Source organism: Manacus vitellinus, unplaced genomic scaffold, assembly GCF_001715985.3.
Source record: "Manacus vitellinus isolate BGI_N305 unplaced genomic scaffold, ASM171598v3 scaffold_8_pilon, whole genome shotgun sequence".
NCBI lineage: Eukaryota > Metazoa > Chordata > Aves > Passeriformes > Pipridae > Manacus > Manacus vitellinus.
Genome location: NW_021940864.1, coordinates 15,429,994 through 15,448,207, shown reverse-complemented (window position 1 = coordinate 15,448,207; position 18,214 = coordinate 15,429,994). Strand labels below are relative to the sequence as shown.

At 36.8% G+C, this 18,214-nt stretch overlaps 1 protein-coding gene across 1 annotated transcript; it reads left to right on the top strand.

Moving 5' to 3' along the window:
- Positions 1-279: 279 nt before the first annotated feature.
- Positions 280-17,477, top strand: PPP1CB (protein phosphatase 1 catalytic subunit beta; the record flags this gene model as incomplete). Its single annotated transcript, XM_008932896.2, has 7 exons — positions 280-424; positions 3,732-3,962; positions 4,304-4,408; positions 9,184-9,255; positions 12,658-12,809; positions 14,373-14,507; positions 15,136-17,477. Coding segments are annotated over 7 exons (945 nt in total), but the record flags the coding sequence as incomplete, so codon positions are not given.
- Between the last annotated feature and the right edge of the window lie 737 nt (positions 17,478-18,214).

Below are 18,214 nucleotides of genomic sequence, written 5' to 3'. Positions count from 1 at the left end.
AAAAACTTTCTGAAGTTGCTATTTATTCAAATATGGACAAAAACAAGAATTAAATTGTTTTCTTCTGAGAACCTGATTTAACAGGAAGGCATACAGACTTTAAAGCACAGAATAACACACTGTCAGAGATTAATTTTAGAATTCATTGGACTACATACTTCCAGGGCATTTGGTAAATGTGTGGAATGTGCTGCTCGCTTTTTGTCAAATATAGGTTTCAAATACAGATCATTTGGACTTTGTTGTATATCTGTGTGATAGTGACCTTCAAATGTTACATATCTCATTTCAGTACGAGGATGTCGTCCTGGGAAGATCGTTCAGATGACAGAAGCAGAAGTTCGGGGCTTGTGCATAAAATCACGAGAAATATTTCTTAGCCAGCCTATTCTCTTGGAACTAGAGGCACCTCTGAAAATTTGTGGTATGTAAAACTGATATGTGTTTTATGTAGGTGTTTTAATCTAGTTGTGTGCTAGGTGGGTTGGAAGAATACTGAGATGGGCAAGTGAGCATGAGTTGGCATTGGAGTGAGGTCTTCAAAATCTTAAATATAATTTTCAATTTAGATTGGATTAAGTGAAGAAAAAGCAGCTAGCTGTTGGTAGATTGCTGATGCTCCTGGTACTATTTGAGAGCAAGTTCCCTTGGTGAAAAGGGGTACTTGTACCCTCATCTAGTGTAAATTTTGCAACCCGTCCCTTGCTTGCACAGAGCTGCTACTCTTTAGATCACTATTTCAGAAAGAAGTTAACTACTTTTAAAAAAACACATGTTGTAGTTGCTCACTTCAAAGCATAAGCAAAAGAAAGACCTTGTGAAATGGAACACTTGAAAAACAGAAAGCATTGGTAATCTTTCAACTGAGAAAGTAAAATGGAGACTGTTTAATTAGGCTTAGTTGCCATGTAACAAATTCCTTGAGCTTTACAACAGGTTTTGACAAACATCATTATTACTGTGAAACACGAATAAAACTGAAATGTGTGTGTTCTTTACCTCTCTAAGCTTGTATAAGATGCTAGACTTCTTCCAAAGTACACTGTTGTTAATAGGTATGTGAGCTTGTAAAAAATCTTAACTGAAGTATTGTAAATACTGGATTGTAATCACCCTTCAACTTACTTATTAACAATAGGCATTGTCTTGAAATGCATAAAATTCCTTGAGTTAGGCTTGCTAAAGTGTCATAGTATTAAAGTGGAAGCAGTCTCTGACTTTGTTATTACTTGCATACTCAAAAGATACATTAGTCTTCCTGGCAGAGCTAATGTAGCAGTGTTTCTTACATTGACAGGATGTTACCAATTTAAAAAACACCCGACAAAACAGCCAAACCCACAGACAAACCACTAAGGGCAAAGTCATTTTTAAATGACTAATTGCTTGGTAGGGTGGGGAGGAAAAACCAGACTAGCTTTCCTACTGACATAAAGTTGAAGGTAAATCCAGCTTTATCACATTGTGTTCACTTTAGTCTTTTCAGTGTACTACAGTCTCATCGTGTTCTGAGATAAAGAAAACGCAGAAGCTCAGGTAGATTGAGCATAAGTCAAGGTCTGCAAAGAATAATTAGCCTACTTCAAAGTTAGTTTTTTCTTGTTTGCTTAAATTGAGACAGTTGAAAGCACGGTTAGATGAACAGTAATAGGGTGGCTAATGCACAGTTAACTAAGGCATTTGTTATTTTTAAATCTGATTCCAAACACAGTGAAAGCACCAGGAAGTGTCAGGTGCATCTGAATTTAATATTAGAGCAATTGTCAAAGATGCATTTAGATAAAAGTGAAAGGAAGATGATCACTTTCCCCAAAAGCAAAATATGCAGCTGGTACAGCTTTGAACTATTATTTTAGTGTACTCAGGCAATGCCTGAGGAACCATTATAGGATTGTCTTGTCTTATAGTCAAGTCAGTTCAAAATCAGCTCTTACATCTTGAATGGCTGTTTTATAATGTAAGATGAAAGAAACTCTTATGTAAATGTCCATTTTAAAATAGATGTGGCTTTTACTCTTAAGGCTTTGTATCTGGTAGACTTCAATTCAACTTGTGCTCATATTAAGCTGTATTTTAAAATGCTGAATACCTTGAATGGAATAGTAAATGCTTTGGTCCCTCTACAAAATTGTTTCTATAAAATGTTCTTTTACCCACTAAGTGCATTGCTTCCTCATGTGTGGGCTCGTATGTAACTGAAAATTGTTCAAGATTATGAGCACAGTAATAATATTTTCTCAGTATGCTTACTTGGTAGGTAATTCTGTTAGTGTTGAAGTCTGGGGAATGTATTGCTAATGTGATTCTGGAGTACTACACTCAACATAGAAATGACTTTTTGGGGAGTCTGTTTTCTTTGGATGGTTACCTGGAGACTTCTAAATATTACTTAAAATAGGAATCATTCTTGTTGCAACATACACAAAAAAGATTTTAGCCAGTGAAACTTCAGGTTGTGTCTGGAATTGGGTAGTGGATAATAGTCACGTTTATTAGATGAAAATTGGAAGGTTATTCTTCTCCCTGAGTGAGAAATAGTTATGGAAGATTGCTGCCTGAAGAAGGAAATATTGCATTTCTCGTGGAAAGTGTAAAGTGAATGTAATATAACATGTATTCTTACCGCTGTATGCTTTAAGAATTGAACTGGAGAGCATACAGGTTTGGGAACCTTTTTTAAGATGGAGAAAGTTGTGTGGGTTTTTTTTTTTCCTCTTTTGAGGCCATAGTAGCTAGTGCTCTGCTAGAGAATAACTGTGCTGAGCAAAGTCAGTATTTTGCCACTGAACAAGCAGCAAAAGTGAAAATGCATTTATGTAATGCTTTGTGCATGGGACCAGGAGGGACTAAGTTTAAATAGCATACAGCTTGCACTGAAGGCTTTTTGCATATCTTTTTTGCATTCAGTCACTCTGGTGATGAGTTGTGCAGTCAGCTGGAGTACAGTGCATGTGTTCTGCAAGTTACTGTAGAGCAGCTTTGATGTCTTCAACCGTATGGACAACTCACGGATAGTTGGCTTTGACTAGTATGTGGTGATGTAATTGCTGCACAGAGCTGTTCCATGGAAAACCTACTTAATTTTAAAGCTGGCAGTGTGATGAGTAACATGACAGTTATTTTTCCTAAGAACAACCTGCAGGGTTGAATATCTTGTAAGAAGTATCAGTCTTTGAGTCTTTGTATTGTTTTTACATGAATAATTGCATCAAAGGAGGAGTTAGTCTAAATACTGGGGGGTGGGAATCTTAATACAGGGAGCTGACCTTTAAAGTAAATTCTCTTTGCCAACACAATGTTCAGTTTCTCTCCAGTCTGTCTGAATTCTTGACTGATCTGTTTTTGCAGTGACTTTTTCTTAATACATTTGCTTCCTGGTTGTATACCTGTTTAAGTAGAGGTTGTCTTTCTGACCTTGTTGTAGTTTGAACAAATTAAAGGTTGGTCGGAAAGCTTACGCTTAATTGTTTGAACTTCTGTAGCTTTTAGTTTTCATATTGGATTCATACCTGACATAGCAGTTCCGCAGATAGTATGAGGTATTTATATTTAGTGAGTACTTCAGTTTTTAATATTAGAATAGTTCTTACTTTTCTGATTAATATTGCCAGTTTTAAAAGGCAATATAATGCCTTTTTTGAAATCAATGAATAGAAAATAATTGGCTTAAGTTCTTGACTTGTGTAGTCTTTGTTGTTGCACTAATCCTTGGTAAACATTTCTTTATTCAGGTGATATTCATGGTCAGTATACAGACTTACTTCGATTATTTGAATATGGAGGATTCCCGCCAGAAGCTAATTATCTTTTCCTTGGAGATTACGTAGACAGAGGCAAACAGTCTCTGGAAACAATTTGCCTATTACTGGCATATAAAATCAAGTATCCAGAAAACTTCTTTCTCCTCAGAGGAAATCACGAGTGTGCTAGCATCAATCGGATCTATGGATTTTATGATGAATGTAAGCAAAACCCATTACTTTTGAAAGATTGTAACAGACTAATATTGTGTTTTGAAGATGCTTCTAGTACTGACTCTCATGCTGCAAGGGTTTCAACATTCTGTGAAGCTGCTTTGAAACTTTATAAAAATACATTTCGAACCAAGGTTAAAGTCACTCAAGAGCATTACTGTTTTCTGCTGTCCTTGAAATGCTGTTGTAAGAGATTGAGACTTAACTATGCTAACAGAAATAAAGCCCTATGAAGACAGTTTGCTAACATTTTTGGTCAGGTTGTGATATGTATTACTGGTTGGCTTTAAAAAACCAGCCTTCTCTTCCTAATGACACTGTTCTCGCAGGCAAGCGGAGATTTAACATCAAGCTGTGGAAGACCTTCACAGACTGTTTTAACTGTCTGCCTATTGCAGCCATTGTGGATGAGAAGATCTTCTGTTGTCATGGAGGTAAGCTGATGGCTGCTTTTAAAACTGTCTACACTGATCTTTGGGTTAATGCTATACCAAATGGGGTGTGGATGAGCATACCTGATATTCAGCTGGAGATGTTTAACCTTGTGTTGGCTGTAAAGGTCGCTTTTATGCCTTGAGCTTTCCTATGCACTTGGCAGTAGACAGATATCATTCTTACCTGATATTCGTGGCCCTCTCATGCCTGAGGGAGAAGTGCCTCTGTAAATATTCCCTCAGTGATAAATATTCCCTCAGTGAAAAATACTGAATGCTAGAATTATTGCCTAATTTGCCACATGACTTTTTGCTGTTACTATTAGCCTTAGCTGTGAAGAATAACTTTCACAAGCAAAGAGAGCTCTACAGTCTTTAGCTGTTTTCATAACATGTTGGTGGAAGGGACTTCTAAGGTTACACAGTCAAGCCTGGGGCTTCAAGCAAGACATTTGTTAACATTGGAGCATGTCAGCCATGGCTTGCATGGACTCCAAAAAGCCTTTGTTATTAGAAAATCTACATTCTGTGGGCACCTGTCCCAGTGTTGCTCTGTTCTTGTACTGAAAAAATGCTTGGTATTGATTTGACTGAGGGTTGTGACTTGTCTGAATCTGGGAACTTACCTGGGCTCCCTTCTTTGTAGAACGGGCCCCCCATGACTTTACAGGTAATGATGCTTAACAGATTTCCAGGAGCTTGCAGTGTCAAAACAGTTGACAAGAATTTAAAATTACTTGTAATAAGAGCCATCCTGCCTTTTGCAGCTGTCTTTGCAACTGCCTCCCTTAATAAGCAACTTGATGCCTTGCACTGAATGATCTAGAAATGTTTTGGTAGGTGTCACACCTGTGTTGTCAGTGAGATGGAGATTAGTGGAAGTGAAAGCGCTGCAAAACCTCTAGTTGGAACAGATCCATTTGGAGTTAAGAACTGTGTGATCCAGAACTCCTGAGGAGAATCTTTGAGGTTGTATTGCTGGCTTCCATCCTGCCTTTATTAGTTGCAAGAGCTCTGCCTATATGGGATGTGCTATTAAGATGATGCAGGGTATTCTTGCATCTTGTTTTCTTACAGGTCATCTTTTAATCTTGTTCTCAAGCAGTATGGTGCTTTTTTTTTCAAGAACTATCTTATGAACTGGATCAAGTTTTAAAAATGTGAGATACAAAAATCACTTCTGCACAGAAGGTAGCCAGTTATCAGTGTCTAAAAACACTTGTAATAAATTTGTCTCCAAAGAAAGGATGTGAAAGAATTACTCTCTTACTATCATCCTACTTTTTTGAATTTTGTGGTTTTTGGGAATGAATGGTGACAAAAATACTGGAGTGTTTCAGGCAAACAATTAAGTTTAGGTGGAGGGTAATCTAAGAAGTTTAGGAGGTGGAGTGGAATGCTGTGACAAAACTGGTAGTTTTGTGTGTGCAATTGAGGCCCAAATTACGAGAAAGAAGCTTAGAACGGTGTTTTTCAAGAAAAAAGATTTAAAGTTTTATTGTAAATGGGGAGGGAGAGAATTAAAATTTTCCTGTTTGATTAAGCAAGAAGTTATTTTGTATGTAGAGTGCTTTAAGGATCCTCTTAGGAAAAGCAGTATTTACTTCTTTACTGATTGCTAATTGCCCCTTAAACTTGTATGGGCTTCATCTGTAACCGAAATTACTATCACTCACAACTGATCTGCAGCTGTGAAATAAAGCAAAAAGATTAGTAATGTGCTGTGTGCTCCTAATAAATGGAAATGGACGTTCAGCACGTGAATAAGTTTTGCCCTTTTTCCACTCTTCTCCAGTCCAATCCAAACTGCATTCCAGATCCAATGAAGTAATGGACTGTCAACGCCTTTTCATGATGATACTACTGTAATAAACACTGAGGCAGCAACACAAACCATTCAACTCTGCTGGAGGTTGAAGCTAGCATGTAGATATCAGGTAGGTGCCTTTTTTTACTATATTGCGCATTTTTGCATAGTTTATTTTAAAAATATTGTCCTCTGGGATATATAATAAAACTTTGCAAAACCGCATAACATAGTAAAACAAAAGGCACCTAACTTAACCCCAGTAGGCTATCTACAGTAACTTAAGATCCTGAGTTATGTTTTTTATCTAGAGTTTTCTGGGCATGTGTTTTGAGGTTTTTTATCTCACAGTATAAGTCAAAACGCTCTTGCTATCCCTGTTTTTAAATGTTCATGCTGCTGAAAGGATCTTATATTGTATCCTTCCCATCGCCTCTCTCTCCATTCCCACTCTTTATACATTGCTCATACCTGTCATAATTTGTCCTTTTTTTGGCTGTCCTCTCAATTGACTTCTCACTTTGCTCTTTATTTTGCTTCATTGAAGCTTATTCTGTAACTTTCCAACTTTTTCATTTTTCTCTGCTTTGTATTCTCTACAGTTTTCCCCTTTTATCTGTGACACCAGTGTCTAGTCCTAATCTTTGGAGAACTTTCATGATTACTTTCAAGTTTTTATAAATTAAGTCCATGTTGTAGTGTCATGTTGATGAAATATATTTGTCTGATGTTGGATTTAAGCTCTGAGATGGGAGTTGTGTTTAGTAAAATACTGCATTTATATACTATTTTTAGGCTCTGGAATTCTGTTTTTCTTGTGACATTAATGACAATGAAATGTATGTTGAAGTTTAAGTCTGCCAGCAGTAATGACAATTCTTTGTCTTCTCATATGGGAGAGGAGGTCTTACACTTCAGAAAGATAGTGTACTGAAAGATACTTTTTCTATGCTTAGCTGTATGTGACAAGAAAGCTTAATGGTGTACTTTTAGTACATTGTAGGTGGCAGCAGCTTGACAGTGAGCTTTAGCCTGTGTTTGCATTCTTATTTCCTTCATTTAATACTGATTATGTACAACTTTTATCTATAGATAGGAATTTGAGACATGAGCTATTTCTTTTTGTGCAGGGGGAGTTAGGAAAATACTTGGGAAAAGCAGACCTCTTGGGTGGTTACAAAGAGGTCTACAAATGTGTAGGCAGTTCTGTGGGATTTTACTATTTTACATTAGTGTAAAATAGCACAAAAATTAACAGCCATGGGGTTCAGATGTGTTTTTTAATAAGATTTCCTTTTAAAGAATCATAAAATGGTTTGAGTTGGAAGGGATCTTAAAGATCACCTAGTTTCAACTCCCTGTTTGTGAGCTGGGAACCTTCCACTAGACCAGGATGGTCAGAGTCCCATCCAGCCTGGCCTTGAACACTTCCGGGGCAAAAGATGTTTTGGGTGCAACCTGAAATGCTGAGAGCTATAACTTCATAGAAGGTCACAAACTGGTTGTGCTTATTTCACCGAGCTTGCCCATTGCTCTCAAAGTGTGGTGCTGAGTGCTAATGTAATGTGTACACAAAGAGAGCAGATCTGGGGAAGGGGAAGTGGTAGGTTGGTCAGTTTAAAAGCTGATTATCTACTTGAATTTATATTAGTATTCCTGTATTGTTTTTTAAGTAGACTTGCCTAAAACTCCTTTCATAAGCAGTTTAATGTAAGACTTCTGCCCTCCCTTACGACCTCAAGGTAATATCATGAAGATAGCTTTAACAAGCTGGTGATGATGATAAAAGGCTTTTATTGCAAGAGCACTTCGACAAAAAAAATCTACCACTTGGAGGAAAAGTTCCTCAAGTCTTTGTATCCAACTGAAGAGCGTTGGCGTGTTGCTCCTGTAACACACACATTGCCACTGCAAACTCTGTTACCTGAAATTATTGTACGTGGTAACTCCTTTCCAATGATGTTTTCTTCTGTCCTCTTCAGAGTTCTGGACTGACTCAAATAGATATGGTTTGTTAATATAAAATATGTTTCATCACAAATTGGGTCTTGATGTTCTAAAGTTTGAAATTCTCTTAATTAGCTAATTTGGCCTAAGTCATTTATGTCCTTAAATAAGGGTCCTAAGTGACTTGTTAAGATTCTAGAGCGTATCTTTGATGCCTGTGTTCCTCCAGTAGAGAAGCTTTAAGCTGCTCAAAGGGTGGCTTTGGAATCCCATGTTTAGGCTGTAATTGCATGTTAATGACAAAACTTCAGAAAAATAACTGTGGCATTACTGTGATTTTTTTGAGTAATTGAAGTACTGTGGTTTTACAAATGACTGAGCAGCTGGGCTATAGTAGATGACCACCTCTGTGGTCCTTAACTATTGCAGTTGCACAGTCTAGTGTTTGTTTACAGAATCCAGTGAGTGCTGCTTGGCTGTTGTGTGGTAAAACTGTGCCATTCAGATCTGACTTATGATTCTAGTTACACTTCCAGGCTGCTTTGTCTTGTAGTCTTTCAGACCTTGGCAGGGGATTTTCCTTTAGCTTTTATAAAAGAAGGTGGTTGTAAGGAAAGCTGTCTGCACCCAGTTTGTGTTCAATAATGGGAATGCTATCCTTCACTGGTTCTCTGTAGTGTCCTTGGCAGTGCTAGGTTAATGGTTGGACTCAGTGATCTCAGAGGTCTTTCCTAACCTAACTGATTTTTATGGTTGTAAGCTGTTTAAGATAATGTCCTTAACTGTAGAGGTCTGTGCCACGCGGCTAAAAGGATGATAATTAAAACCCCTTGCTAATTTCACTTGCGTTAGTGTCTGTCCCTCTTTTCAACAACTTGTCTTACAGCAAACTGCCTTTTCTTTATATTGCAGTGGAAACAGTGGATGCTGTATGATTTTGACCCTGAAATTTTGTGTTCTCTGGAACTTTTTTGCAGGTAAAATACATATATAAGTCACTTGTTTTCTTGTACTTTTACAGGACTGTCTCCAGATCTCCAGTCAATGGAGCAGATCCGGAGAATTATGAGACCTACAGATGTTCCTGACACAGGTGAGTGGCATGGAATTTACTGTAAATAGATCTTAATGATGGAACAGGTTTAATCAATTAGTGTGCAGGCAATATGATGACTTAACACAACCTTTGTTCACAGTACAATATTCTTGATGCCTGTGTAGGGTGTGAGTCTTGTTCCTCCCGATGGCTACTTTATCTGATACCTTAGAGGTTATTGCACTTTGACCAAGATTGTTATTGCCTGTTATAACAGAGTAGGATACATTATTCAAGTTTGGATACATTTTTCACAAGTTGCCCTTAAACAACTGGGAAATCTAATGAAAGATAAAGGAAACTGAACAGCTAGTTTTTTCTTGCCTTAGTTAGGCACACACAAACAAATCTTTTAGTCTGTCAAAGAACATAACTGTTCAAAGATTCCCAAGTGTTAAAGCATTTGGGCTTCTCTCTACTTGAGACCTTGTCTCCTTTAAATTTGAAAATACAGCTCCTACTTCACTGCAGATTTCAATTGCATCTATCAATGTGATAGTTGTGAAATTTTCTTCCAATGTTTAGAAATTTTGCATGCAAGTTGGCAGTGCTTTCTGTACAATGTTCTTTTGAATGGTTCAACTAATAATACTCAGTGTCCCATTTATTACAAATTTTTTACTAGTGGATTGAAAAGACTAACAGTACAATGGGATAGTTTTTAGTGTTGATTTCAACAGTGGTCTGAATTAACTTTCAGAGGAAATACGAAATCTAAACCTTTTTTAAAACGTAAACTACAATTGCAGTTAAACCTTGGAATAGAAGATTTCTGCTTCATGTAATTTTCCTCAGTGCTGATGCATGGCAATAATTAAGGGACTAATTAATGTATCTACTGTCCCTTAAACAACCACACTTGTATGCAAGCTAGTGTAAATACACACTTGACACCGAGAAGTGTTATAGACTAGTGAATGAGTGTTTCTGTAGTATAAATTACTGCATTGTTCTTCCTTTTATGCTACTTATTCACTCAGTGCATAACCAAATAAATGTCAGTACAAATGAGTCAATCTTTACGTTTATCAGAGCTCTCAGGAAAGATAGTTCTGTTCAACAGACGATTAGTACTGTTTAAGCCACCCCCACTTCAGGAATGCCCTTTCAGAATGTAATTCTGGTTTCCATGGACACTCCACTGTAGTCATATGTCTTCTTAATACCTCCTAAAAATAAGTGTAGAGGTTTGTTTTTTTTTTTTAAAGGCTTTTGTTTTGTGTAGTGTTTTGTAGTCTTAATGCTATTGCTTGTGAAAGTAAAATTATGTGTACTGTCAGAGGGAAAATGAAACATACCATGTGTGCATATGATACAGTGACATAGAAGGTCTTGGCCTTTTGGATGTACTTAAGGAAACCAGTATTACATAATGGAAGTAAATCTTGTGGAAAATGAAAAATAAACTGAAGTAGTCTCACTTCCATGAAAGTCACAAACCCTTAAAAGCTATCCCTTTGTGGAGAGGTGTCACTTGGTGAATGTGTAGATATAGAAGTTTTTGGTAGATGTTTGTGAGGCAGTGCAAAGATTAGATCATCATGAGGGTTTCTTTTAGCCTGATGGAAAAAAAGCCTTTTTAATTTGAACTGCAATTTAAAGACCTCTTACTTAGGTGGCATTTTTGTGTGGTTTGGAAGCTGTTTTCTCAAATCTGACTTTTTATTCCAACTTAAATCACTTGCCTTTGATAAATGCTGGACTATTTGCGTTTTGTGAAGGCCAGGACATAAGTTACGTGTTTTGGTCAGCATTGCCAACCATTTGCTTATTAGGAGATTGTAACTCTCTGTTTTGTGTAATCTTGAATGCCTTGTATCAGCCAAATTATGATGTGCTCTTGGTCAGCCTAAGCTATTGCAATGGTAGATATTGCATATTAAAATATAAACCTACCTGGGCAGCACAGTTTAGACAAACTTGTGCAGGGTTCTTTTATACCACTGCTAACGATTCTAGCCTATTGCTCTGTATAAGCCTAAAGATTGTTTGATTTTGGGGAGAGAATAGAAGAGGAAGCACTTCCTAACCAGCTGAGACAAGCAGCTTCTGTCACTTACTGGAAATTCATGGTAAGAAACCATTAGGGATTGCAGTGCAACTGTTGTTTTGAAAAACAAGTTACTCAATATAGAACTAAATTTCAGTAAAGCTAAGCTTTTTTCATATGCTATCTGTATTCAGTAGTGTATTTCTAGGTAGAAATTGTATCTAAGATGCAGTTGTGCTTGTTCTGTTCTTTGTCTTCTAAAGCAAATAAAATTTTAGCTTCTCTTAGAGAGCAGCTGTGTCTGGCGCCAAAGACCATTTGATAACTGTATTAAATATAAAATGGTCTAGTTGTGCAATAGGTTTCAGACATTGGTTTGCTTGACTACAGCTTGAAGGATCTCCTGTTTAAGAAATAATGTCTTCAATATTTTGTTCAGCAAATAACCAGGTGCAAATCAAACTTCTGAGTGCTTGAATGAAGGATAAAGGAACCTGTTGACACATCTTTCAGATTATGACAATGGTCTTAAGTATTTAAATGTCTATGGGTTAGTTATCACAGGTAAAGAAAGTACAGTTTCATGGCAAGCTATGAAATGCCTTTTGAATGTTTTTGTGTTTGTCTGTGTTGTAGTTAAATTGGCCTGGTTCTTTCCCATGTGAAAACTCATTGTAAATTCTATGTATAAAGGCATTGCAGTTGATCTAGAGAAATCTTTTTTTAGTACCCAGTTTTAACTCCAGAGTTAGCTGACCTTTTGTTGGCAGGAGAAAAAAAGATCTTGCTAAAACACCAGAGAGGCTTATTGTTCCAGCTTAGATTCCAGAGTGGTTGTCATGAGGCTTTTTGAAAAGTCAACAGCGGAACAAACTGACAGTGCTACCTGAAACAATATATCAGCATTTTGCTGTTACGTTTTGATTTAGTCAACTAAGGTTCTTCATGTACGGTGAGAAAGGTAAGAATCAAAGCTGTTCCATGTTCAGAAGCTTATGGTACAAGTCTACTTGCTGTATTTATGACAGGCCTTGCATAGCATGTTTTAATTCACTGCAGCTTTCAAACTAAACTTTCTTGGTGTGCTGCAAAATTGATGGTTGCCTTTTAATACCCATGCATTTCAGTGTTTTTAAACTCCTCAAACACCGTATTACAATTAAATATTATTTCAGAGAACTGTTTGGCTCTGACTTTTTTAATCTCAAGGTGTTGTCATCGGTGAGGAGGAACAATGTCCAGACTTACACACAACATACCCTTTGAGTTGCAGTGTAAAATGTTGCTGCATTTGTTGTTAAAACTTATTTTCTTTAGGAGAATTGCTCTGTTAATTACAGTAGAACTGTTTTACATTATAAAGTGATACCTCTGAAGACTAGCATCTTCACTTGTGTTATCTTTCAAAGGTTTGCTCTGTGACTTGCTGTGGTCTGACCCAGACAAAGATGTGCAAGGTTGGGGTGAAAATGATCGTGGGGTCTCCTTCACTTTTGGTGCTGATGTGGTCAGTAAATTTCTGAATCGTCATGATCTGGATTTGATCTGTCGAGCTCATCAGGTATGAACTTTGCTACTGTTGCTTCTTAAAACCTCTCCTAGTCTTTCTGCCTCTTTGGTGCTCCTTATAAGTAGGATATATTTGAAACTTAATTTGCATTGTGTTACTTCTAGAGAAAAAAAGATCTTCCTAATAAAGGGACTGTACGACTGTGTCTATTGACTCATGTTGAACTGTGTGTCTAATGTCAGTGAAGTAGAATACTAACACTGGATATCTCCATTGATCTTTTCCTTTTCTACTGTCTGCTAAATGTTACATTGATGTATGTAAACATCAGAGGTACAGTGTCCAGCTTAAAGTGGTGAAGTGACTTGAATTTGAGATTTACACTGAAGTTTCAGAGTTCTTCCATTTCAGTAGTAGACAGTTGGTAGTTGTGGCTTACACTACTTCTGCTTCACTTTGTCAAAGTATTAAATGCATTTTGAATATTTCTGAAACAAGTCCATACATAAAATCTTTCAGTCTTGCCTTTGTTTCAACTGTTTAGAATTCTTTGGCATAGACTGTTTTGCTTTCTGCACATTTCAGTAAATCAGGTTGGTTTTGGCATTGTCCATTTTTAGTGCACTTTTTTTATTAAATTATTTTAAGCAAGAGTCCTACCTAGGTGGACATCAGGTTTCAATTTCCTGTATAATATTTCAATTTCATTATTTAGTCAATTTTAAAAGCTTTTTCCTGCTGTGAAACAGAACTAGGCTCTTTATTCTGTGTCACTGTTAGGCTTGGGTACACTATCAGAACACTTAAATATTTATCTTTGTAATTTTACTGCTAAAACATTACAGAAGATTTAATATTCATTCCACACACTGGCTAGATTTCTTAACTGCTGATCAAAATTGCTACCAATTTCCTGTACTCATATAGTCACTTCAGTTCTTTGTAAAAGAAGTATGTCTTTTAAAAGATCATGATGATTGCACCAAAGTGAGCAACTGATGCACTGGTTTCACTATGTTGTAACATGAGGCTTCTATTTTGGGGAAGAGGGAACATCCTTAGCTGATGCATCATACTACTTGCATGACTTTAAAGGTGTGTTATGCTCTTAGGCAAAATATGTCAGCCCCACTTTGCTTTTGGAGCATCAAAATTATAAAAAAGCCTACACTTGAGATTTGTAGGATCAGCACCAGTGTAAGTGAAACTTGATTGTGACAAGTTGCAATGAAATGGTATCCAGGTTTTGTGGGCTCCACACTAATTAGGTCAAACATCCACATGCTGTGTGTAAACCATAAAATGCTGAGAATACTTAAACTAGCAGTGCATAATTGGACTTCAGCTATGAAAATACTGAACAGTCAAGCTGATGAATGTTTAACATTGGAAGTGTCAGACACAGGGTATGCTACTTGGCTTGGCATTCAGTGTCAGGTAGGACAAAATGAATGAACCTGTCCTGCCTGTCTGAAAGTCAAGATATAAAATACTGTTTTGATGAGTTCTTGTCATCTTTCTAATATAAAGTCCTGTTGGCCTCAAGAGTAGCTTTTTTTCTTCAAAATTTGTCTTTTCTTATGTAAGCTATATTGATTTCTCTGATGTTGACAGGTGGTTGAAGATGGATATGAATTCTTTGCAAAACGGCAGTTGGTCACCCTATTTTCAGCTCCAAATTATTGTGGAGAGTTTGACAATGCGGGGGGCATGATGAGTGTGGATGAAACTCTGATGTGTTCCTTTCAGGTATGATATATTTGTGCATTAAGTATGACTGTAGGTGTTGGGCTGTATGGACCAAGTTAGTCTTGTTGTTGCGCTCATGGTTAGTGTAGAGCAATACACTTGAGCTACAGAAAGGACTGTGCAGGAGGCTGGTGTTAGTGAACAACTGAACTGCAAACCAACTGTTCTCCAGACAACTGGGATTTGATGTTTTCCAAACTACTGCATAATAAGTTATTCGCTCTATTCAGGTGCTCATTTCCAAGTTTAACTGGGTGATTATTTTTAGTCATACCTAGTGACTGGTATGCGATTGGTATGCGACCCGATCATGCGAACTAATAGACTATAAGGGACCCTTTTAGTATGGTTACTCTGATCAGATTTTAGTCCCTATTCCCTCTTGGACATGTTTTCAGCCCCTTTTCTTTCCTGTTCCCACCCGATTGTAGTGGTAGCACTGGAAGGATGTAGAAGTAGTATTATTGTTGTATGCAGAATTAAGAAATCTGTAGGATTGTGATGTGATTTCCCCCCCACCATCCTCAACCCTCTTGTTCCTGCAGAACAAGGTTTCATGTTGGCTTAACAGTATTTGAAATGTTCTTAGTTGTTGCTGACTCAAAGGAACTTCTTTATTTTCTCTAAGATATTGAAACCATCTGAAAAGAAAGCCAAGTACCAGTATGGTGGACTGAATTCTGGGCGTCCAGTCACTCCACCTCGCACAGCTAATCCACCGAAGAAGAGGTGAAGAAAGGAAATAATGTAGAAAACACCATCAGATCTGTCAAGGACAAAACTCCATATTACAGTATATAATAAGTGTGCACTGTAAAACCATCCAGCCATTTGACACCCTTTATGATGTCACACGTTTAACTTAAAGAGACGGGTAAAGGATCTTTATTAATTTTTTCTAGTAGAAAGATGTGCGACACTGTATTGTAACAAGCATAGCTCCAAGTTCTAATATCCAGCATAGAGTGAAAAGAAAAATTAGGAGGAAAACTATTGCAACTTACATATTCACATTTACCACGGTTTTTAAAGTTGACCAACATCCCAGTTAAAACTTGATGTAATAGTTAAACACCAGATGAGAGCATGATGTTCCATTTGTGTAATGTGGTCTTATTGTTGCTTGATTGCTTTTACTTTGGTTATTTTGTAGCTAGAATGATGCGAATACAGTATCTAGTCTTATTTCCTGGCTCTATGAAATGAGGAAGGGGCGTTTTAGAACAGCCACTGATCTCTTATCCTCCCCCTAATCCCTCGTTTCTCATAATAATACCGCCCAAATGTGTGCCCTATTATAAGGCAAAGTTTATAGTACAGTAGTGATTAAAAGACAAACTAAATCCCAAATGCCCAGACTGGACATCTTGACAGCCAACATACATTGAGACAGAAAAACCTGTCCTGACATTTTAGCTTAAACTGCCACACAATGGATTTGTGCACTACACTATTTTAAATTATTGACGTTACACTGTGCGATGGCACTTCATTTAACTTAGATAGGACAAAAATGGTATTGCCTACTAGTTGGTAACTTGATTAAGTGGTACCTTGGCTTTAGTTTTATTAGCATGAAACACCTTTGGCATGCTTAGCTTCCAGGTAACTCCCTACCTGCATCAAAATTCATTTTACATAGTTCCACAGAACATGAAGATCCTTATTTGCTAAGCCTTTAAAAGCTGACATTCTTTTTCATAAAGAGGGTGTGTTTAAATGGATGTTCATCACTGTAAAATAGGCTAGATGATGAGTGATGAGCTGAAAATGCTACAGGAATGTCCAACTTCATAGTAAGGCTTATGTCGCTAAAGATTATATCATTTGGATTTTCATGATCAAATTTCATGTACTATTGTATAGACTTCTGCTTTGTAGTGTACTATAGTAGCAATAATTTCTGTACGTGATCAAGAGTTACGCAGTATTTCTTTTCACTTCTCTCCTTTCTTAAAAGAGTTAACATTGGCAAACGGCAAGATATAGAGAAGATACAGACTATAGTAGGATAAATGAAAGGCACAGATTTGTGATGCTTTAGGATGCAATACTTATTGGACATAACTACAAAAGCTTTTACTGAATATTGTCAAATTTGTAAGATTCTTTGGGGGAAGGCTGCAGATTTATACCATTCTAAATGTGCATCAGTAGATGTAAAACTCTTGACTTCAGTATTGTCTTTGAAAATGTTAAATTGAGGATTCTGGTAACTTCCGTTTTATGAACTGGCACATTATATAGTGCAAGAGATATATTGATTTCTGACACTGAGCAAGTTCTTTAAAATGGATTTCAGTCTCTTTTCTAATTCCATTTTGTTTTAAATGCATATTTTAAATGTAGGTTTTTTCATTTAGTAAAAGTTGTCTAATTCATTTGAATGAAGTCTGACTGGTTATTTTAACATACCTTACTGTTACTCAAAAAGTGTGGAGTTGGTTGTTTTTTAAAAAAAGGAAAACTTACAAAATATATATCTCTTACTGATTTATATTGGATTGGTCTGTGGTTTTGAACAATGGTTTATTTTACCCCACCTTGGAGCAAACACCAGTTTCAATGCTTAGAATAAAATGTAGAAGTAGATTTCTTTTGATACTGTTTGAAGACACTTGTTCTTGAAAGTCAGTGATGAGAGCTGTGTGAGAGTAACTTCAGTTTGTGACAAGGCAATTAATGAAATCTAATCTGTAAGCCTTGACATGGTAACTTCCTGCTCTAAGTCATTGCTTACTTGAGGCTTAATTTCTACAAGTTTTGAAAATGCTGGGTTTTACCAAGCACCAGCCTTTATGTTACCAAACATCTGGATTAACACTTTCACGTTTTTCCTTTAGTTTCTGGAACAATGTCTTCTGTATCATGAAATGTCCAGGTGTAAAACTGTATGTTGTGTGAGTACCTAACATGCTCGCTTGTGTTACAGATGCTATGTCAAAAGAAAAATAAAGTCTTTGGGCCTTCTTCTGTGTCCTAAAGAAATAGGAAATTTTCAGTTTATTTTATGGCACTAGAAAGCCAGATCTGGTGGTGGTATTCTGAAGAATTGGTATTTTTATGTAGCAGCAACCACTTGAAAAGTATTTGAATGGTGTTTTGATTTCTGGAGATCTGAGATGTCTGCTAACATCCTTCATCACCCTATATTGTGGAAAATATACATGATTTAATAATCTTACCCCTACAGATATGATACATATTCCATACTAAAAGCAAGTCAGATACATAATAGAACTCACCACTTCAGCTTAGGTTTACAGTGTTGATATAGATCTCTATTTTTAATATTATCCATTCTGAAAGAGGTAGAAAAGAGAACCTGAATCTAATTCTACTCAGATAAAATCAGCTTTCTTCCATGGAAATTGCTAGTGGTCTAATTGCTAAGAATTTTTTTCCACGTAAACATCTTGTCTGTACAAACCTTAAATGCTGTTAAATAGCACGGTGTGGTGTGCTAGGAATTAACAGGAGGATTCTCAAATGAGCTGTGAGAGGCATATAAAACATAACACCATTTGAGATACATTTTTGCATATTCTCCCCCCCCACACCTTTATCTGACAGTAATACTCATTCCTGATTTCATCGTAGAGTACACCATGGCACTTGTCTCCTTCTGGTTGCTGAGCACTTTGTGATTCCCAAACACCAATTTAAAGTGTGCTGCAAGCAGTGCTTCCTTGGTCTATTCTCTGTTG